The sequence below is a fragment of the Musa acuminata genome, chromosome BXJ3-11 (genome assembly GCF_036884655.1).
Source record: "Musa acuminata AAA Group cultivar baxijiao chromosome BXJ3-11, Cavendish_Baxijiao_AAA, whole genome shotgun sequence".
NCBI classification, from domain to species: Eukaryota; Viridiplantae; Streptophyta; class Magnoliopsida; order Zingiberales; family Musaceae; genus Musa; species Musa acuminata.
Window position 1 is genome coordinate 6080016 of NC_088359.1, and position 23496 is coordinate 6103511.

The 23496-nt window shown below is 42.5% G+C and overlaps 2 protein-coding genes across 8 annotated transcripts; both read right to left on the minus strand.

Moving 5' to 3' along the window:
* Window positions 1-7165: 7165 nt before the first annotated feature.
* LOC103970635 (putative serine/threonine-protein kinase) lies at window positions 7166-14675 on the minus strand. Of its 7 annotated transcripts, XM_009384495.3 has the most exons (9): window positions 14176-14675; window positions 13962-14025; window positions 12931-13080; window positions 11772-11887; window positions 10180-10390; window positions 9852-10092; window positions 8820-8970; window positions 7684-7776; window positions 7166-7608 (listed from the first exon to the last, which is right to left on the minus strand). In XM_009384495.3, exons 3-9 carry the CDS (start codon window positions 13001-13003, stop codon window positions 7426-7428), a joined length of 1068 nt encoding a protein of 355 aa, XP_009382770.2. In that variant the 5' UTR covers window positions 13004-13080; window positions 13962-14025; window positions 14176-14675; the 3' UTR covers window positions 7166-7425. The 7 variants fall into 7 exon arrangements, with proteins under 7 accessions (XP_009382770.2, XP_065031517.1, XP_065031515.1 ...); XM_065175445.1 differs by having other exon boundaries at window positions 7166-7776; window positions 12931-13059; window positions 13962-14022; window positions 14176-14673; XM_065175443.1 differs by having other exon boundaries at window positions 7166-7776; window positions 13962-14022; window positions 14176-14673.
* Window positions 14676-15541: 866 nt separating this feature from the next.
* LOC135652572 (tetraspanin-19-like) lies at window positions 15542-23022 on the minus strand. The gene is made up of 6 exons (XM_065173591.1): window positions 22474-23022; window positions 18747-18846; window positions 17368-17448; window positions 17174-17278; window positions 15915-16088; window positions 15542-15819 (listed from the first exon to the last, which is right to left on the minus strand). The coding sequence occupies exons 1-5, from the start codon at window positions 22638-22640 to the stop codon at window positions 15918-15920; spliced, it is 624 nt and encodes a 207-aa protein (XP_065029663.1). The 5' UTR covers window positions 22641-23022; the 3' UTR covers window positions 15542-15819; window positions 15915-15917.
* Window positions 23023-23496: the final 474 nt, after the last annotated feature.

The following is a 23496-nucleotide window of genomic DNA, read 5'->3' on the forward strand; positions in this document are numbered from 1 at the left end:
CGAAGACTTAGACGTAGATATGCCGGATGAGGTTCCCTTCGACAATAGCGCCGGGGGTTCTGACGGTTAGGGCAGAAATTTGTAATATTTTTGGTGGTCGGCTTGACTGAGTCAGGGTCGGGTCCCGTGATCTTCGTTTCTTCTCTCTTTTTGTAATCCTCGAGTCCTGTCAAGGTCGAGTCCTGTAATTCCCGATTTTTTGAAATAAAAAGAAAATTTTTCTTCACGTGTGTTGCCCAACTTCTTCTTCCCTTAGACGAAAAACTTCTTAAGGTTCTGGATGTTCCATGTTCTCAGCAAAGAAGAACCGTCCATTGTCGCGAGCCGGTATGTACCTGGTCGGATTACCTCGACGACCCGATAAGGTCCCTCCCATTTGGGGGCCAGCTTCCCTCTTGCTCGGGTCGGGTCGCTGACTTCGGTCTTGCGAAGGACCAGGTCATTTAACTTAATTGGTCGGGGTCGTACCTTCCGGTTGTAGACCCTTGCGACAGCTCTTTTATAAGAGAGGGCCTTCAAGTGTGCGTCGGCACGCCGCTCCTCGAGCATGTCGAGGTCGGCTAGAAGTCATTCATTCGTGATTTTCTCGTCATAGTTTCTTGTCCGAAGGGTGGGAATAGCCACCTCGGGCGGTAGGACAGCTTCGGTTCCGAACGCGAGGCTGTAGGGGGACTCTCCAGTCGCGGTTTTGGGGGTGGTGCGTAATGACCATAAGACGCTCGGGAGTTCATTATTCCAAGCCGATCGGGCTGCGGACACTCTTCTTTTGAGCCCATCTAGAATGGACCGATTGGTTACCTCCGCTAGCCCGTTCGTCTGAGGGTAAGCCACCGAGCTGAACCTTAGCTGGATTCCGTGGTTTGCACAGAACTCCCGGAACTTTCTACCGGCGAACTGAGGCCCATTATCTGTAATGATGGTTTTGGGCAAGCCAAACCGAGTCACCAGGTTCCTCCATACGAACTTTTCAATTTGACGCTCCGTGATCGTCGCTAGTGGTTCGGCCTCAACCCACTTTGTGAAATAATCCACTCCCACAACAATGTATTTCCGTTGTCCCGAGGCTGGCGGGAAAGGTCCGAGCAGGTCCAAACCCCACTGTGCAAACGGCCATGCGCAATCGATGGGGGTGAGCGGGACCGCGGGCTGCCGGGGCGCGTGGGTGTGCTCTTGGCACGAACTGCACCGTTGCATGTAGAGCTTCGCATCCCGGCACATGGTCGGCCAGAAGTACCCTTGGCGAAGTATTTTGTGCGTCACGATTCGCCCGCCAATGTGTTCCCCGCAGACTCCTTCGTGGACCTCGACCAGAATCGTCCGAGCTTCGTCGGGCTCCAAGCACCGTAGGAGGGGGTATGTGAAGGACTGCTTATAGAGCCGTCCGCCCACCTCGGAGTACCACGCATGCGTACGGTGCAGGCGCCGAGCCGTAGCTTCGTCGGGGGGAAGGGTCCCGTCCCGCTTGAAGCGTAGCAACTCTTGTACCCATGTGATTGGCACGTCACCTGAGGCAGAAGCTACGATTTCGATAGCGCAGGAAGGGAGTTCCTCGACCTCGGGCTAGGTTTCGAGGGCTAATTTCGACGCCAGCTTAGCTAGCGCGTCGGCTCGCTCGTTCTCTCCCCTTGAGACATTAGACAATGTAAAATGAGGGAACTTGGCGATCAGGTTCTTTACCTGTGCTAGGTACTTCGCCAAGATTGGGTCCCGAGCCTCGTACCCGCCGCTGAGTTGTTCGGCTACCAGCTGCAAGTCGGTGATGACGTGTATGGCGACCACTTGCATTTCGAGGGCCAACCTGAGTCTTGCTAGGAGTGCCTCGTATTCCGCCTTGTTGTTAGTGGCTTGGAACCCGAAACGGAGGGAACGCTCGAACGAACGACCGTCGGGAGCTAGCAGCACCAGCCCCACGCCGGCGCCCTTTGAGTTGGCCGATCCGTCCACGTGCAGGACCCACGCTTCAGAAGGTTGCTCGAGATCCACGTCTTCGATCTGAGTTAGTTCTGCGATGAAGTTGGCCACGGACTGGGCTTTGATGGCGGTTCTGGGCACGTATCATACGTCATGCTCGCTGAGCTCCACTGCCCATTTGAGAAGACATCCTGCAACATCAAATCTAGACAAGATCTGCCGAAGTGGTTGGTCGGTGATGACCTCCACCGGGTGAGCCTGGAAGTAGGGGCGTAGCTTCCGGGCTAATGGCATAAGTGCCAGTGCCAGTTTCTCAATCGGTGGGTATCGTTCCTCGGGCCCGTTCAGGACGTGGCTGACGTTGTAGACCGGTAGCTGTTCGCCGGAGTTTTCTTTAATCAGAACGGAACTGACTGCGTGCTGGGAGGTAGCCAGGTAGAGGCCGAGCTTCTCCCCGGGAGAGACTGAGGCAAGTCGGGGGAGGCTGGCCAAGTGTTGCTTTATCTGTTTGAAGGCTTCCTCGCATTCCACCGTCCATTGAAAATTCTTCGGGTTCTTTAGCGCCCTGAAGAAGGGGAGGCAGCGATCACCCGATCGGGCAAGGAAACGAGACATGGCGACGAGCCTCCCGTTAAGGCGTTGCTGGTCTTTGATCGTCCGAGGTGACTGCATATTGATGACTGCCTGAACCTTCTCCGGGTTGGCGTCAATTCCTCTTTTGTGTATGATAAACTCGAGGAACTTTCCTAAGGTGACACCGAAGGCACACTTCGCGGGGTTGAGTCGCATGCCGAACTTGCGTAGCATGGCGAATGCCTCGGCCAGATCGGCAAGGTGAGCTCCTACCTTTTGGCTTTTTACAATCATGTCGTCGACGTAAACTTCCATGTTCCACCCGATCTGGTGGGCAAACATCTTGTTCACTATTCTCTGGTATGTAGCCCCAGCGTTTTTCAATCCAAAAGGCATGACCTTATAAAAGTATACCCCTTGATCGGTGAGAAAGGCCGTATGCTCTTGGTCTTCGGGCGCCATTCTGATCTGGTTGTATCCCGAGAAGGCGTCCATAAATGAGAGGCGGGCGTGTTCGGCCGTTGCGTCGACCAACTGGTCGACCTTTGGGAGGGTGTAGCAGTCCTTTGGGCATGCATTATTGAGACTGGTGTAATCAACGCACATCCTCCAGCTTACATTGGGTTTCTTTACGAGGATAACATTGGATAGCCATCATGGGTATCCGACTTCTTCTATGAAGCCTGCCGCTAAAAGTCGATCCACTTCTTCTCGTACGGTGAGTTGCCGATCAGGGGCCTGCCGTCTAGGTTTTTGCTTCACCAGGCGAGCGTCGGGTGAAATATTGAGGTGATGTTGTGCGACCTCCGGGTCAACGCCCGTCATGTCAGATGGCGACCAGGCGAAGACGTCGGCATTTTCCTGTAGGAAGCTGACGAGTTGCTTTCGTTCCTGCTCGGGTAGCTCCGACCCGATTTTGACCATCTGGTCTGGCCGACCCTCTAGTAGCTGCAAGTCGATGGTGGATCCCCTCTGCTCGGGATGGGGGGTTGGTTTCTTCGTCTCCCGAGGATCCACCAGTGGTGGTTTGACCCTTGCTTTCTTCGTCCCCTCTGCTTGGGAGCTTCCCGTGACTTCCCCGACCCCAGCGTGAGTCGGGAACTTTACGGTTTGGTAGTAAGTTGAGACGACGGCTCTGACTTTGTTGAGGGTCGGGCGGTCGAGGATAGCGATGTATGCAGTGGGGAGATCGACCACTAAGAAAGTGGTCATTACCGTCTTCGACCTTGGCGGGACTCCTAAGGTTAAGGGCAAAGTGATAGCCCCCAGCGGTGAGATCGAATCACCGGTGAATCCGGTGAGCGCCGAACACATCGGCTTCATATTCTCCCTAAACAAGCCGAGCTTTTGGAAGGCATCGAAGTAAAGTATGTCGGCCGAGCTCCCGGTATCGACCATGATCCTTCTTACTTGCGCATTGGCGATCTTGGCCGATATCACGAGCACATCGTCGTGCTCGGATTGTTCGGATGCTCCGGCCGGGAAAGTGACCTCGGGCTCGGGCCCGTGCCTGGGAGCTTCGGTCGGGGCGGCTCGAGCGTATGCCTTTCTTCCGGTCATGGAATTCCCGCCAGATGCGGGGCCGCCAGCTATCACGTCGATGTGTCGCTCGATGGGACCCTCCGGGCGCGGCGAAAGTTCCTTGTCCGGCCGAAGGTACTGGCCGAGATGCCCTCTACGAATAAGCTCCTCGATCTGCCTTTTCAACTCACGACACTGTTCAGTGTCATGCCCATGCTGCCGGTGGAAACGACAGTACTTCGACCGGTCTGCAAGTTCTCGCGGACTCCTCATCGGGTGGGGATCTTTGAGTAGTCCCTTCTCCCTTATGTGGAGAAATATTTCTGTTTGGGACGAGCTCAAGGCGGGGAGAGGGGGCCTCGGTGTCGATGGGTCGGATCTGTCCAACCTACGTCGTGATGCGGCGGATTGCTACTGCCGAGGCGGCTCCGACTTGACCCTCTTGTGCTCTTCGCGCCTCCCGACCATCCATGTCTCTGCGGCGACGAACTGGCTTGCTCGCTGAAGCATCTCGGGTACCGCAGTGGGGGGTCGCTCCACAAGAGACCAAAAGAACCTGGAAGGCCGCAGACCTAACATGAATGCCTGCATTAACAGAGAGGGGTGAGCATCCGACAGCTCCCGAATTTGCATCGTAAAGCGGTTCACAAAATGGGAGAGGGGCTCGTCCTCCCTTTGGTTGAGTCCGAGGAGCAACGCCACGGACAGCTTTGGTCGGGCGTAGGCCAGGAAGTTGAGCTCGAAGTCTCTGGCAAGCTGGTCAAAGGAGGTGATGGTCCCGGTCTTCAGGCCGCTGTACCACGCGCGGGCTGGCCCCCTCAAAGTTGTTGGAAACGCTCTGCACATCAAGGCGTCAGAAGTCCCATATAGTGCCATCTGGGCGCGAAAAGCGACTACATGGTCCGTTGGGTCAGCAACGCCGTTGTAGGCATCCAGCGAAGGGAGCCGGAAATGCGGTGGATTCACTTGATCTTGTATTTCGGGAGCGAACGGGGACCCTTGGTGTCCGTCCGCCCCCAGATCTCCCTTTGACCTGCGAACCTCCTGCTGTACTTCGTCGAGTCGTTGACTAACAAGGTGCAACTGGGCTCGCAGGGCGTTCGTCGGGTCCGCAGATAGCGCCTCGGGCTCTGAGCGACTCATCGTATCTTCCGCCTCTCGGTTCCCGGGCTGGGCTATTCGGTTCCGAGGCGAAGCGGGGAGCTCGGGAAGTGGTGCATGAGTCCGGGTGGGGGCCCCCTGCTGTTGCAAAGGCCGGGTCATATGCGGGGGCGTCAGTTGGGAGACGAGCAGGATGATAGTTTGCACCACGCCCGTCAGAGCTCGAACTTGATGAGCGAGGTCGTGAAAGGCTTCGGGCGATACCGGCAACGGGCCGGCGGGGGCACCGTCAGGCGGTGATAAACCCGGGTCGTTGAACAACCGCCAGTAGCATTCCGACGTTGCGGCGGGGCGTTCGTCTCAAGATTCATCACGCGGGGGATGTTCCCCCGGGGTGCTGATCGTGGGCAATCCGACAGCCGCGTGTTCGTTAGAGTGGATCTGCTGATCTCTCGACATTCGGACGACCCTCCTTCTAGCGCCAATCTATTAGTGGCAAATAACTTTATGCTGTGGCCTCGGGGCCGACGCGGCTTGGTTTGGGTCCGAATGCGCGGGGATCTTGTACGGCGTTCCTCGAGACCGCCAAGGTGGCCGATTACGGTGGTCCGGTCGGGACGTTGCATCGGGAGGGAAGCTTTTCCGCAGCGCCGGGAAGATGCAACCCCGCCCTTGTACCTGGACACAGGTCGGGTCGGAAGCTCGGCCCGACCCCTCCGACGATCAAGTTAGATGATGTGGAGTGGAGTTTTTTGTCTGTGTTTGTTCCCCCCCTTCATCGTTTAGAACTCGGGGGTATTTATAGGGGAGTTTACTGTTTCCCGATGTGCCCGCTTGCAGGGGCAGGCTCGTACTCCTGGTAGCGTCTGACACTGGTGTTGGCGTGGCGGGAAGGACCGAACTGCCGCAGGTTATGGGCACGCCCCGGTCGTCGTCCTCCTCTTCCTCGGCCAAGCATGTTGGGTCGGACGACGACGAAGTCGTTGTCTGAGAGCGGGTGACGTCGACGCATGTCGCGTCGACATTATTGCCTTCTTTGGGCAGAGTGTCGTTCAGTCATGGCTGACGTCGTAGCACGTCATGTCACCATTATTACCCTTATCAACATATATGCATTACGAGTAGCGTTCCGGTGGCCTTGACATCCAAGCAGGAACGAGGCAGACGAAAGTTACGGGCAGATGTGGAAATTCAACTATTTTTCTGCATTATCTTCTCTTTCGTTTCTTGGATTCTATGTTTTCTCATGATAACGATGTACGAAGAGAGTCTGTGGCTTCAATAGTTCAAACACTCTTAATGCATTTGGTTGTCTTCCACCGGTAGCTCACGCTCTCCATGCAGAAAGGGCACGCCCCTTTTGTTTGCTGCAGTTTGTTGCGCCATGCGCTGCAAGCAGCTCTGTAGCAGCTGTTTAAGTCTCGTGAAACCAAACCTGTATGCTAACAGTAAAGAAAGCAAGAAGCGAGCAAATGCTAAGCCATGAAGATTTCCTGCTACATGGTTGCGATACTTGCTGCTGCCGGTACCTCTTTGTCGGCAATGGACGAGGTGCCTGAGTTGCTCGGCAGGAGAGGAGGAGGCCCGTGGACTCCGGAGCACAGAAACATGGAGGGAGGTGAGAAGCTCGTGCAGGAGGGAGGACTGAGGAAGGATTGGAGATGGTCGAAGCCCCACTGCAGCAGCCAAGGATGCAAAAAGACGATGAAGAAGTGCACTGATTCCCTCGACAAAGACCAGGGCAGATGCATGCAAGCCTTTTATGTTTCTGCAACGGAATCAGGAGGTAGAATTAGTTCTCTTTCTCCGGCATTCCTTGTCGTGTTCGTCTTTCCTGGTCTGCCTTCTGCAATAATGTTAATAATATAAGTGCAGACATGTTAGCGTATAAGCTTACCAGGATTTGAGAATTCCTTTAACGTAGGAACACGCTGAAGTTATCGACATGAACGCCAAACTAGTGCAAAGATGAAACCTACTAGCAGAAGCATAATGATATGGCCAGTAAAGCTTGAGCCATCACAAACATACCGGACAATACCGCAATTATTTGTCAAAATTAAAAAGATAAAACACACAATTTTATTCAAAAGACAAATTAATACCGTTTGCACAACATAATACAGAACTAATGGTATGGTCAAACCAAATAATTGTAGCATATAGCACGACTCACTACCTATTGTTTCTAGGTCTCAGTTTGTGAACAATCTTGTTGTAATTAAAATTTCTTCCTAATTTATAACCAAAAAAAGAAAGACTCACACCGATTTGCCGCTTGCAGTGTGGGAATGTGATCATCTTTGGGCAGGGCAAAGTTCACCTTGGAACCAATTGTGTAAAAGTAATAGGACTCAATGTGAATTGAGCAGCGGAGTCGATGGTGGTCGATCCCTTAAACTGGGTGCTGCTGGAGATTGTTCCTTCAGAAGCTTTTCTCGTGCTGGAAGAGCCTTCCACATAGCCTGGGGGTGTCAATTCCTTCTCATTGAGTCTGATGGGCTGGGACAGCATATGTACAACCTGTGTCATCGAAGGTCGCCGTACAGCTACTGCTTGGGTGCAGAAGAGGGCTACCTTAATAAACTTCAGAACTTGTTCTTCTGGATATTCTTGCAGCACCGGATCTATCAGTTCTTTAAGCCTTCCCTCCTGAAAAAGCTGCCATGTCTGTACGTCCACAAAACATAAATTGTGGTAAGAACAAAATCTGGGATTGGCATTCAATTTATCAAGGGGAAGATATCACAAGTGTCCTGTGAGAAAAACAAAAATAAAGGCGGCCACCTCTTTTTTGTTTTAGATTCTGTATATATTTTGAATCTTAGCCTTTGTGGAGAGTAGATTATTAGTAGTGGTGATCATGGTTCATCTTATCGATTCGTCCTGATATACTAACTAGCCGTCGGTACGATACGTTTCAATATACCAACTCATGGTACGGTGAGACATACCGACAAACTAATATATACCGCTCGTATTAGTCTCCTATTGGACTATACATACCGCCCATACTGGGTGATACATCGTGGTCCAATGAACTTTAGTAGTGACAATATTTAGATTGAAACAACTAATTTTGCTAAGATCATTGAAAGAATTAATTTGACAATATTTCAGATTGAATATTAATTGAAAAATGAGGAAGCTATAAGCTATCTTGAGAAGCTTTTCACCAAGTTAAATATTCACAGCATCATGACACTATAAAATCTACTGAAATAAACTTGGACTTCAGCTCCATGTGCTGCAAACATTGTATGTCGTTCACATAAATTAATTCAGAGTGCCTTAGTAAGCAAATGTTTTAGTATATTTGAGGTTGCTACTTTGCAACCGGGATGACCATGACATAAGTCATAGGAACAATATCTTTATTTGCAGGGTAAAGCTTTATGCATTGACCCTCACCATGCACTGGTAGGATCCTTGTACATTTGGGTTAGCTTTTTAATGTAACACATGCATCTATGCAGGTTTGTGATAGATGGATTGAGCACGTGGTTATCAACTATACTTCTATTGCCATGGTTAATTTATCTTTAACCAATTAAACCAAAAAGTGCAACATATAGTGTAAGAAACATCCACTATTAATGCCAAGCAAGACAATTTCAGGGAAATCAATAAATATAAACTATAAAGGCAAGAAATGGCATCTAAGCAAATCAGTAAAAACTAAAAAGTATGTATAATGTTGAGTGATGACTTACCTGCTCTAAGAGAAACTGATTCACGCCTGACAAGTATGACTTTGAAATACTTCTGCCACTAATTATTTCAATAACAAGGACCCCAAAGCTATACACATCAGCCTTCTTAGTTAACTGGCCCTGCAAGGCATACTCAGGTGCCAAATAACCACTGCATTGAATATCGCACATGTAAGTAACACAAGGGAAAAATATGTTGGGCATATGACAATTCTCAGTTTGTTGCATCACTTTATTTTTATTTTTTGTTACACTCCTATAATCCCAGGGTAGCAGCAGCAGGAAGAACTATATTGCAACAATGTGCCAAGTTTAACAAAATTTTTGGGTATCAACAACACTTTTGGCTGACCATTTTGTCCATAGTCATCTAGACAAGAAGAAAACCAACAGCCTTATTTAGCTAAATCCTCTCAAGAAGGCAGAATACAGCACACTAAATACCATTCTGCTCTGTTTGACAAATTCCAATTTTGAAAGAACATGTTGACATATGTCTATTTGTAGTTTACTGTGTTAAGGCAATAATTCTTAATTTAAAAATCAAATTCTTCATCAATGTGGAAGTTGGTGAAATCCATGACATGAAGGGCCTCCTGAATAACATCTTAGGTCTAAGATTGGACCAGTTATCCTTTCTGCTAGTTTGAAGGAAAATACTTTCTTCATGCAACATTCAATGGTTAAAATGGTTAAGCGATACATGTACTTAAAATACAATCGTGTTCATAATTCCAAATGATTCAATATTAAAATTACAAATATTTCACATTTAATCAACTGACACATTTTGTGTTGTGGGGCAACAGTGTCCTTTCATTATCTAATAGCCAAAATTATTAAAAGATCAATAATTTTTTTTATGATGGCTCTACATGTGAGTTTAATGATGAAAGCACTAAAAAACCAAACTAGTTCTGCTAGTTAAATTATTAATTTATGACGCACTCCAAATTTTTATGTTCATGGACTACAAGTTATTCAACCTAATAATCAAGGTAAAACTTACACAAGTAGTTATGGATGGCTTACGTTGTTCCAGCTACACGTGTGCTGATATGAGTAACATTATCAGGAAAAAGCTTTGCCAAACCAAAATCACCAATTTTTGGGTCAAAATTACTGTCAAGAAGAATATTGCTAGCTTTGATGTCTCTGTGCACGATAGGAGGTTCAAGATCTTCGTGAAGAAAAGCAAGACCTCTAGCAGTGCCTATACAAATTGCAGATCTGATATTCCAACTCAGCTTGGTAGACTTGTCAATATTCATACCTAGAAAGTAAAAGAATTTTTAAAAGAAGACAAAGCAAAACTTATTGTTTTTAACTCATCATACTTGTTTAACTTTGTCAAGGTTACCTAGCAAAGTGCGATCAAGACTACCATTCTCCATATGCTCATACACTAAAATGCGGCTGCTATCTTGGACACAGCAACCTATAAGCTCAACAAGGTTTGGGTGCCCAACATTTGCAATTGTATCAATCTCAGTCAAGAATTCCTTCACTCCTTGCTTGGATTCTGCAGATAGCACCTTTATTGCAACTGTTACTCCATTCCTTAGAGTGCCCTGTCATATAATAATATGAAAAAGAAACAGATGAGCTTGTAGTTCTACGAGGATTGCTGTTACTTTTCATGTAGAAATACCTAAGTTGAATGATCAAGTTGCAGTTCAAAGTAAAACAATTATAACTTATGTATGAAATAATAGTAAAATTAACATCATTTTGACCAGAGTAAGAGAGAGATTTTTAGTAATTGATTAATTGTTTTAATGTAAGCCAGTGTCAAAGTTCCCTGGTGATCAAGTTTAATCAATCTTTTCATATAAGCAGTACCTGCTGTACATTTTAACTTTGTTTTTGGTTTTTTTTTCCTTTCTCTTCTTCCACCATAGGCTCTTCTCCTTCCACACCACCATCTCCTTCTCATCACTGCCATTGCTCTTCTATTGCTCATCTGCATTGCCACATCCCCATCTCTCCTTCGCTGCACAGTACTGTAACACTCCCCCATCACATCCCTCTCTCTCTGCCCCTCCCTCCTTATAGTGATCTGGCTAGTACCAACCACTAATGCATACCGACACTAAATATCAGTATCCTACCAATCCGACCACCAGCTGGTACCAATACTGTACCAAGATTTACTCTTGATGTAGATCATTTAGCATCTTCTTAATTAGTTAAGTCTATTCCAGTAAGTTCATCATTATTGACCGACATTCCAATTTCACATATTCAATATACTTCTTGAAAATAGATGCACAAAAGTTGCAATCATCATGTCAACAAAACATGGTTAACTAAGACAATAACATTACCAAAGATCATGATATATCTTCAGATCCATTAACTATTAGTACCATCCATGAAAAAAAAGGGAGAAAAACAAATCCCCCCTAGTGATCATAAACTGATCCAAATGGAGGAATCACATCAAGGGTGTAAGAGTCAATATGTGCAATTCAAAAAATGATGTTATTAGTCAATGTGTGCAATTCCAGAAAGGTTATGATTTATCAGTCTACAAATTTTATCCAGTAAAACTAGAAATAATACATCAAATCACATATTAGCAACTTCTCCATTGGATCAATATTAAGTTACAAAAGACCAGAAGTCATCTTACATTCCTACATGTGATAATTGTTTATTGCATAAAGTTGCAGCATGTTTATGAGGACACTAAATATTTCTCAAGGTTTTCATTTTTTAATGAAACATTAGATATTAATCCACTGTAAAGAATTTTTTAATGTAGAAGCAGTTTAGAGCTAGAGCTCTATGTTTCGTCATCTGCCCAGCATAAATAAACTGAAAACCAATTTGTCACATGGGAATAAAATCCATCAGCAACAGTAAATTTATTAAGCATATAAATTCAAGTTGACTTCAGTGGTCACCCACATCAGACAAAAAGAAAACAGAAAGTGCTGATTCTCTTACCTTGTATACTGTTCCAAAACCACCCCGACCTATCCTTTTGTCCGGACAAAAATTATCTGTTGCTGAACTCAGATCACTGTAGGAGAAAATCTTTATTTTTTTGTCAGATGAAAACCCTGGATTAGAGGAAGAAGTCAATGTTAGTATAGATACCCTATATCACATAATACAAACTTACAATCTATTTTTCGTTGCAATAAAATGCACAAATAATTGCAATTCCTGACAGGCATTTATGGTTGCCTAGAATTATATTTGTAGGTATGTATAGTTTTGAGAAATTGACCCTTTAAGTTGCACTTCACTTTATGTCAGTTCAGAAAGAAAATTATTATATTGACATGGAGTTATCAGCAACCTTTCACCTGATAATCCCATTTTACTACAATAAGAACCAGTGATTCCGAACAAAGACTTGGCCTTACTAGTGAAAGGAAGAATGTTACCATTCAATTAATAGTCAATCAAATACAAAAACGTGCAGAAAAGATCTACATTATGTAGAAAATAGGCTGCAATAGGATTATGATACCAAGGAATCTTCCACCAACATTCTTCAGGGAAAAAATTAGTGGCCAAATCACCAGATACAAATGAATCTTGTAAACATTGACCCAAACTAAAGTACAAGAGTAAAGAAAATGAAATACTTAACCCCACATTTACATTTTACATCTTACACATGCAAATCAAATGGTCATGGCACACTAACCAAACAATCAGAAATAAGCTACTTCGCATGTTACATGTGCTCAACTGATTCCGAGGAAATCATAGTAGTTATCACAGTAATAAAAAGTTTTCTCCTATATCACAGTAATAAACATTGACCCAAACAAAAGTACAAGAGTAAGAAAAATGAAATACTTAACCCCAAATTTACATTTTACATCTTACACATGCAAATCAAATGGTCATGGAACACCAACCAAACAATCAGAAATAAGCTACTTTGCATGTTACATGTGCCCAACTGATTCTGAGGAAATCATAGTAGTTATCACAGTAATAAAAAGTTTTCTCCTATATCACCGGTGTGCCTCCCAATTTCCCACATTCCACATTCTTTTCCATAATTAACATCCCTGAAACTTGGAAACCTCTAGCATATCACGGAGAAGAAAATGTGAAAGCATAAATGCTTTCAAGAAGTTCTTACCGGCTAGTTCTTGCTCAGAATGTTGACGAAGTTTTTTCCTGGACAGTAAAGCATCAAAACAGGAACAGTTCATATCAACTTGTTGCACGTGTCACAGCTGTCAGATATATCACATATGCTGCCTGCAGTCTGACAGTAATGAAATGTCATCTGTGAAAAAGAATATGTTTTATATTTTAATTGCCATCAAACTCTTACTAAAAACATGTTATGCTGATACAAGGCTTAGCAGTGCCTGACATAAAAATTAATGCATATCATATCAATTAGTGCACTGAACTCCTGCCACTACAAGGTCTAAGGAGTAATTATTCTTCCTCATTTCATTATATATCAAATACACATAATTATTCACGAATGAATTCCACACATCCACCTCAATATTCTAATCTCAATGACACAAACTTTTTGTATATATTATTTTTTAACTAATTACCCAACACTCAAATCCGTTGGTCTAACAATTGTTTTACGAAATTTTCCTTCGATCTAAAAGGTATAATTGATCAGATAAAACTCTTGACACCCATCTCCACCTTTAACTCTCAATATATACTCTATAAATAATATCTTAATCAATCTCTCCATCTTGTCAACTAATTAGTCCAAGATGCCTAAATCTTTTAACACCCCTCTCCACTAAGTTTCAAAAGATATTCCAACCCATGCACTCAAATTTTACGTTCTAAAGTTAATATACAAATTTGTTTCTTCGTATGATCAAACATGCTCAATATGATATCACAGCCAACAGGCTACTCTCTACTTTTATTAGCAAAGTTCTGGTACATAACTGACACAACAACTATGATAATTCAACTATCAGATCACTTAAAACAGAAGTAGAACTAAAAACCTGGGTAAAATACAAAAAAAGTCTACACCCAGGAATCCGGACTGACACCTTCTTCAAACAGGACAGCGATCACTACACCAGTGAACTAAATATCGAACCAGCAACACAAAGCAAGCAGGGTGAGCTAAAAGCGAAAAAAGAAGCCACGCAAGAAGAGAGAAGAAATTAGACCTACCAGAACCCAGATCTGCTTTAAACTACGTCTCCATGAATGCGTGGAGATTCCAAGACAGCGACTACTGCAACGCAAATTAAATGGTGAACGAGCAATCCCTATCGAGCAAGAATGTATAACCCTATCAAACAACAATTAGGGCAAAATAGACAATAGAGAGGGGGGGGGGGCAGGGGGATAAAGACGCCGCGAAAGAAGAGAGAAGAGATCAAACCTGTCGGAAGCCAGATCTTCTGCTTCGAACTACAGCTCCTTGGACTCCCTTCGAAGCCCTAGAACTCCGAAGCCGAAGAGGAGGGAGGGGCTACTAAAAGTAGACAGCGAGGAGTTCGCTCACGACAAAAAGGAGGGATGACTCCGCACCTCCGCTTCCTCCCAAACTCTACGTCTCCCCGGGAAAGGCAAATGGGAACTCGTTGTCCCGAAGGTAGTCGCAACTGTCTTCTTTCTTCGTCTTCGACGCTGGCCGCGCGGTCCGCGGTCCGCGGTCGAGGATGATCGGTAAAATGCACCAGGAAACAACAAAGAACAAGATCACGTAGCCAGGCCAAAACACCAAAGCCGGGAAACACGTCGTGGATATCCCCGTAAAATTGTGGGGACCCTCGTGATGGATCCAATAGAACGGCGCGCTCCAATCTTCGATGGCTCGACCGGAACAGCTGGTCGGATGGACGATCGTCCGCCGACGCGTGGTGGACATTGGTTTCATGTTTCTCTGAGATTGACGTGAACCGAGATGCGTTCGCATTAATGGCTAAAGGATGGTGGGAGTTTTCCCCTTGGCAGCCATCAAACGTCGTTGAATTTTGTTTTCCTTTGATGCAATGGGATGTGGGGTTGGTGATCGACATCCGACATTTTACCGGAAACATCTCTATTATTGATTTTTATTTTATTATTTTTTTTATGGCATGACGTTCCTATTTATTTTAATCTGAGATATTTTTTTAATAATAAAAAGACTCATAAATCAATTGAAATTAATTTTTTTGAATAAATATTATGATCAAATATAATAAAAGGTCAACTAAACAAAAAAAATAAGTATGACATAATTTTTGTTTTTTTTTTAATTTATGATAATTAATTATAAAAATTATAATTTTAGAAAAGGAACCGTGATCGAGTGTTTTAACTTGATCGGCATGCACGCAACCAAAACCCAAATTCCATAGAACCACATCATGTCTAACGTAAGACTGGATGGAGACTTTTACCAGTACATGATGGGTGACCAATATTGAAGCTCTGACAAAGCATTAGGTTTGGGGGAAGCCTTCTGAGTTTTAGAATGGGTTGAAATTAGAGTTTGGGGTTCTCACTAGATAGGATTGTTTAATCTTGATTAATCCTGGAATTAGAGTTAAAAATGTTCCTCAGAAGATAAATTTAGAGGGGATGAAACTAACCTATATCAGATTTGGAAGATGATGAAGTAGATGATCAATAGCCATAAAATAAATCTTAAGGTCCTCCAGAGAAAACTGCAATCCAAGCTTTGACCATCTCATGAAAGCATACCATCGCCACACTTGCAACTCCAGAAAACATTTGCGTGACCACAGCAAACTGCAACAAAGTCAAAGACACTACGGCGGCTACTGTGTCAGGAACAAAGCTAAAAATAGGCAGTCATACATGCTTTGTCAATTTGAACAACATTTATACATTAGTTTACTTCCACATGAATGGTACATGCATTGTATTAGCATTGAAACGAACCGCCATATCCAAAGTATAATATTCGTCTGGAGAGAAGGAACGCCGTAATTAACTAAGCGCGGTTTCACCGGAGAAAATTTTGTTAGATAGTTGTAAGGTCTTGGGATCAAAAACCAGTCTTCATCACTTACCCCTGCGAAAATTTAAAAAAGAAGTTAGAAGACTATTATATCAAGAATGCTCAGATGCAAGCAGCAAAGCATGTCATCTTCTCATGGGTTTGCTTACAATTCAAGAATCAATCTTCAAAGACAAGCTTGGGGCAGCGGTCTGGTAAGTTTGCTGAACCTCGTTTCTCAGAAGAGGCAGCCTAGCTGGGACAAAGTCGTCATCGCTGTCATAATCAATTGAACTGTCTGGTCCGAGAGCCCTAAGCACCATAGCCGTGAAGATAGAAAATGCCTGGAAATTCAGGGCAAAGTGTGACTCTACCAAACATCCCCCAAGTGAAGAACTTTCATTTTGAAATATATGTTGAAAAAGATTGCACGAACAAGAATTACACCAAGTAGACAAAATAGATTTTCAAGTAGTGTACTTGTGACATCTGACACAAGACATTTTACTTTAGTGCACTATGGTAATGTATAAACCTGTACATACACTTAGACGACGGACCCATGTCGTGGTAAGATCAAGGAGCTGAAACTGGTGATACATGTTGAGCCGAAACAGTCTTTGATAGAGACACTAAATCAAGATCGCAAAACTCAAAACCCAACAAAGAAATGGTTATGAAACGTTATCCAGGAATGCACAACATGAAGAGCTAACCTCAAAAGGAATACTAACACCCTAATATCCATGAGAAGTTCAAGTGGGATGGAAAAAGTATCAAGATCCAGCAAAAGATGTATCTCTAGCCAGAAAACGAAAATCTAAGATGATGTTGAAAGAATCAGCAAAAAATCATGTCACATCAATGAAAGAGCAACTCTCCTTAACATATGGATAACCAGATAGGTCTGAGTAACCCTGAAGCCCAACCACAATGTGAACCTAGTATTAAGTTATAGATACCTAAATCGGATTCATTAAACTACCAATATGTAGGATTTGTATGTATTTGGCACAAATTTGACCATGTCCGCTCATACGTGAAAAAAAATGTCCTTGGCATAATTTATACAAAAAATTATAAGAGAGCATAAATTTTAAGAAAGTAACACCGAAAGAACTTGAAGAAAACAGACCCCTAAGTCTGCATTGTAGAAGATATATATGGGCACTGTACCAATCACATGTGCATGATCGAGAGACTTGTTTCACTTTGTGAAAGAATGTCCTCACACTGTTTTCCAAATGCAGATTAATAGTAGCAAGATAATATAACACTACCTAAATAGACTAACTAACTAACTACCAGCCACTGAACCTTCACTTCTCAATGTTTAGAGTTTGGGTTTATAATTCAATAATCCTGACAGGTAACAGAATGAAAGTAAAGTTGCCAGAAGCAAATGCATAAATGAGAACAGATTACTCACTTGTGCAGCCACAACCAACAAACCTATCCATTTACACATTTCAAAATTTGATCTCACAAAATTCTTTAGCTCATCAAATTTTCCCGTTGGATCCTCTGGGAAATCCTGATGCATAGGGAGTATAGGATATGAAAATGTATGTAAAACATACCTAGAGTAAATTTTCTAAATAAGAAATTCAGGGCGATTCTTACCTCCTCCCATTCTCTGTTCAGAAATATATCTGCAATTAATGCAGCCTCCATCATGACAAGCAGAAACACAAATACCATGTACTGCACTGCTGGTTAAGGTTAACAAGAAAGAGCTAACAAGAAACTCTGAAATCAAATTTGGTTATTAACATTCTTCATACAAATTTGACTTATTGCCAGACCAAGAAACACTCATCTCAATTTGGCTTCAAAGCTCACTCGATTAAAATATGAAATGCATTATTCTCAGATAAGCATAATCACATCTTATTATAATAAACCTGCAATGTGCTTGTCAGGTTTTAAAAAGCCGTAAAATTCTAACAGATCATGTAGATAATACACCAAAAGGGTAAATGAGGATATCAAAGGAATAATATCCACATCTGCCTGAAATTTAGGAACTCATATTCTCTGATTTTTCGTATTGTAGAATTCATTCCATCAATATACCTAAGTTCTACAAGGCAAGCAGCAAGGGGGAGATTTCTCTAGATAAGCATGCTATGAAACTCTATAAATAGGTAAATGACCAGAGAAGAAACACAAGATGGTTGCCTTGAAAGATACCAACGTAAGTACAGACAAAAAGAACATTGACACTCCATTTCACTACTAAAAGAAATGAAAATCCATCTCACTTGTGAAATGGGATCACCATCACTATGGGATGTAGAGCAGACAGATGTAAAGTTCTGAAAGAAGAAATGCAATCCATTCTAGTGTAAGAGAAACATCTCGAATTTGGATTTAGAATGAGAGCAGAAGTGTGAAGAACGTAAGATGCTAAAGACATCCAATATCCTTACAAATATTAGTTTCTTGTAGCCCTTGGGTGTAATCTTGCAATATATACTTTATTTTCTGTGATAATAAATTGTCCCTTTCCCATCTCTCTTTCTTCTCCTCTCCCTATTATCTCACTTAAAGTACTACTTCCTCTTTGTTCACCTCCTCACCTTATTTTTCTCTAGAAGGAAGAGAAGTAACTCCTAAATAGGAGCAAACCCATCCTCTCAGAATTGGCAGTGTACTGTAGCATAACTATTATTATAGGAAAGTAAGCCTGTTGTAATTCACCATCCTCTCAGATAGGAAATTATGCAATAAGTTTAGACGAACTCCATTAGAACAATAAACGACTCAAGCAATCCATATTAATTATTTTAATTTAGTCAAAGATAATTAATGAATTAATGCATATAGTAGACCTTGATTCTTGGAGAAGTACAATAAAATCACAAAAGAACTTCTCTTTTCAATCTAATGACACTTAGGAACATGATAGTTGAGATGGAAAATATTTCATCAATATATATAAAACAAATCAAGATCATCTCAATAGAGAAAAGCCTGATTTACATTTTGGAAAAGGATACACAAGAAAGACATTGGCCGTTAGCTGTTTCAGCAGCGATGTGACCAGAGCATGTAATCAAACAAAGGTAAATGCCTAGTCCAAGAAAAGCGTAAATGAACCTGTATGTCAAAGGACATCTAAATCAGTGGTGTTTGCTATTTATTGGATATACAATCATGGATTGGATAATTTACATTTAACTAAAACAGAAGAAGATAATGTCAAAATAATATACAATCATGATTGCTTATAGAAGATGATGTCAAAATAATCTAGAACAAGAGTTCTACAAGAACATATTTTATAGCATAAAGAAAAGAAAATTTCCACCTTTGAAGCATATAATTTGATGGATCAATAAGCATGAAACTATCTTTTATGAGAAATATTGTTGGAAATTTTAATTCAATGTTATATCACCTGGACATAACATGCATGAAAACAAGATGCACCATGATGGAAAACAAATATGAAAAATACATTTTAAAAAAACCATTTGTTCAGTGAGCGGAAGAAAACTTTTTGAGCATTAAAAAGTTATACTGCATATATAAGGCAACAACTCATATCTCATCAAAGAAGAGAGTGAGAAGAGAAAGGGTTAATCACTTCAGTCACACAATGCCAGAAAAGATGACAGAAATTGAAAACAAAAATAGTAATTAATATCAAATTAATCTATAATCAAAATAGCACCATGCCATAAAGAAATTTGACATTGAAAAAACATAACAACTGATAAAACCATAAAGGATAACCTGCTACTTGTGAATCCCCAAAAAACAAGTGGTAAACTTCATATGTAAATTGACAATGAAAATATTGTCTTTGGCCGAAAGAAAAGAGAAAGGAATATATGAAGTGTAACATCTCGATTAGTCTCACAACGAAAGTGGGCAAGACCAAGATTTGATGAGTGCATTGCTATCAACTTCAACTAAAGTATTTTGACCAGTAGTTTAGATCAAACGAAGTTGATGAGCCAATTAGCTTATCATGCTCGGGTCGTGACTATTTGGTATCAAAGTCAACCTTGTATTTGGGTATAGTGAGAGGCTTGAGTAAGAAATGACTACTTGTGGATGGAGTTAGAGGACTCGTCATGGCGTGGAGCCCAAGGTATGCAATTTTGAATAATACCGCCTGGTACGGGCGGTACATAACGGTCCGTCAGTTGACCGGTACACAGACCGCTCATTACCGGAAGGAACGATATATATATATATATATATATATATATATATATATATATATATATATATATATATATATATATATATATATATATATATATATATATATATATATATATATATATATATATATATATATATATATATATATATATATATATATAACGCCTCGACAGCGTCACGTCGCCTCGGCGGGGCGACGTCGCCCCGCGTGGGAGAAGGAAAAAGCGACGCGACGTCGCCGAATATAAAAATATTATATATATATATATATATATATATATATATATATATATATATATATATATATATATATATATACGAGACAACGTCGTCGAGGCGATGCGACGTCACCTTTTATAAAAAATATATATATATAAATATATATAATCTTTTATATATAAATATATATTTATTAATTTTTATATATATATATATATATATATATATATATATATATATATATATATATATATATATATATATATATATATATATATATATACAAGGCGACGTTGCCCCGCTTAAGAGAAGAGAGAGGTGACGTCGCTTCGACGTCGTCGTTGAATTATATTTATATATATATACCGAGCGGTATACCGAACGGTATACCGCTCGGTATACAATATCGTACTATACCGAGCGAACATCAAAACTCTGGTACGGTACGATATTGCATACTTTGGTGGAGCCACCACTGGGCTACACCTCACATGCACTATGTTGAGGTTTAATCTGAGCTATATTAGGCCTTGACGAAGATGTCAAGCTCTTGAGTGAGAGAAATTGTAACACCCCGATTAGTCCTACATCAGAAGTGAGGAAGATTAATATTGACTTATAAAGGTTTGATAAGTGTACTACTATCAACTTCAGTTTGAACATTTTGGTCAATAATTTAGGTCAAACGAAGTTGATGGGCTAGTTAGTTTATCAGGCCTGGGTCGTGGCATTTTGGTATCAAAGCCGACCTGAACCTTGACAAGGATGTCAAGCTCTTGAGTGGAGAAAATTATAACACCTCGATTAGTCACATATCGAAAGTGGACAAGGCTAAAATTAACTTATAAGAGTCTGATAAATGTACTGCAATCAACTTCTTCTTAAGCATTTTGACCAGTGGTTTAGGTCAAACGAAGTTGATAGGCTAGTTAGCTTATCAAGCTGGGGTCGTGACTTGAAGCCTCAATAATAAGCATTAACTCGAAGCCATGTGAGAAGATTTATTCTTCTTGATTGCAATGATTGAAATTTCGTACCGTACTGGAGTTTCGAGATTTGCTCGGTACGGTACGGTATTGTATACCAAGCGATATATTTCAATATACCGCTTGGTGTATATATATATATATATATATAAGTAAAAAATATATCTTTTTCTGCGACGTCACCTCTCTTCTCCCCATGCGGGGCGACGTCGCCGAGGTGATATCGCAGAAAAAACGAGGCGACATCGCCTCTCTTCTCCCCACGACGTCGAGGACACGAATAAGAAGTCACCGACAGACAAGGAGGGAGTGCGACACAGGTTCTCCTCTTCTTCTCTTTTCTTTCTTCCCCTTCTCCCTCTTCTTTCTTCTCCCTCGGTCACCGACGATAATGGGACGGAAACAACCCCAATCGACGGAACCACCCGGTAGCGGATGGTTTACGTACCGATCTGCTGGCGGACCGATACGTACTGCCCGGTACAGGCGGTATTATTCGAAATTAAAAACCTTGCTTGATGGTTTCAAATAACATGTTCAAAAACCTACTAATATACCCCATGGTTCTTGATAGCAACCAATGAAAAGCTTACTCATTCTTTTCAAATAGCAACATAAAAGAAGGAATATTTCTATACAAATCAAGATCTAATATAAATCAATCCAAATTCCTCACCCTTTGAAGCACATGAGGGAACAGTCTGATGTAATTAAAATAATCAACGGTACGCTAGTCAAAACAGATAAATCAGGAGGATCCATCAAAAAGACAATATGAGCAGAAAGAAGCACATTTATTTCATTCAAATTCCAGAATCGGCTTAACTCAGTGGCAACACCAGAATCCAAACTAGCTAAACAAAAAAATGAGAGCCAAACATCTGGACCTACAACTACTTAAAGCAAAATTGAGAGCCTAAAAGTCATGTTCTCCAAAGAAGAAACTGAATGGCCGGAAAAAGGTGAAGAAGAAAATCCATTTTTTGAAATAAAAGCAAATTAAACAATTCTTTGTTCCCTGGTCAACACCATCTTGAAGCACCATTATTCATCTTCTAGATTTCTTTCCATATAATCCTTTCCTCTTTTAAGGTCCCCGCTAACCAGCAATTACAACCGCATTTAATGGAACACAAACATATATTAACGAACGAACTTGATTCGAAGGAGAAGAAATCATAATGCCTAATAAGGTTATAAGGTTGACCTTTACAATCAAGCATCACTCGCCAAGTCAACATGCATCCAAACGGCAATCTGGAATTCATCTTGCCGAAACATTCGAGACGATTAAAATAAGACAAGAAGGAAAGAACCGTAGAAAACCAGGATAAGCGAGACAAACCATGGAGGAGAGGAAACGGCGCCTGCAAATGATGAGCCGTTGAAGTGCTTATACCACGACCTAAGCATCCAGAGCGAGTAGAGGATGACCCCCATCCCCGCCAACCCCATCACCGAATTCACCAACTTCAGCACCGACTGAAGGCAACTCCTCAGCCACCAACCCATCCTCCCTCGCTCCCTCCCTCCCTCCTCTTCCCCAACGATAGCAAGAACCAAAAGACGGAACCCTAGCGCCCAAAATCCAACTTTTAAGCGAGACACGAGTGGTAACCCACCGGAAGAATAGATCAAAACTAGAAAAGGATGAGATTTCTCGGTGACACGGAGGAGAAGGGGATGCCTTATCGCGGCCTTCTCGATTTCAACCAAGCTTGTCTTCGTCTGCGGAGAGGCGGAGAGGCTTCTCGCTTCATTCCCTATTCTGACGCCGTTCTTTTGGTCCAGAAATATTGAACTACCCGTTTCGACGTCACTCTCCAACGTCACCGCCTTCTGATTCGAGATACACCATGGGCCCCACGAATACCAAAGGAAGGTTGAGTTAGAGGGTATCGAAAGCCTGGTAGGGAAAAGACTTCTCGCTTTCAAAGGTTGGGGATGTGGACGGCACATATTTCGTCGACCTCCGTCGCGGCGTGGAACACAATGGAGAAGCGGGTTAGCACTGTAGTCGAATATCCTGTGAGATCTTAACCGTCCGTTACAGATCTGATTTCGATTGAAGGTCAGCATGGGGTCAAGATCTCTTCTGAGACGACTGGAGATGTCCAGTACTGCGGAGGATTTCGGAGTCAATTAATTATCCAGTTATAAGGGCCCGTCCGAGTCGGTCAGGAGCACGAAGACAGGCGCGTAATTAGGTCGGGACCGGATATGTGCACCTCAAAAAAGAAATCTTTTAGATTCGTGCAGATCAAGTGGATGGCCACAAACCAATATTATAAATATTCCTATTATTTGTAGTGGGAATTATGATTTCTTTTTTATGATTGAGTTCCCAATGTTATAGCAATATTAAAAA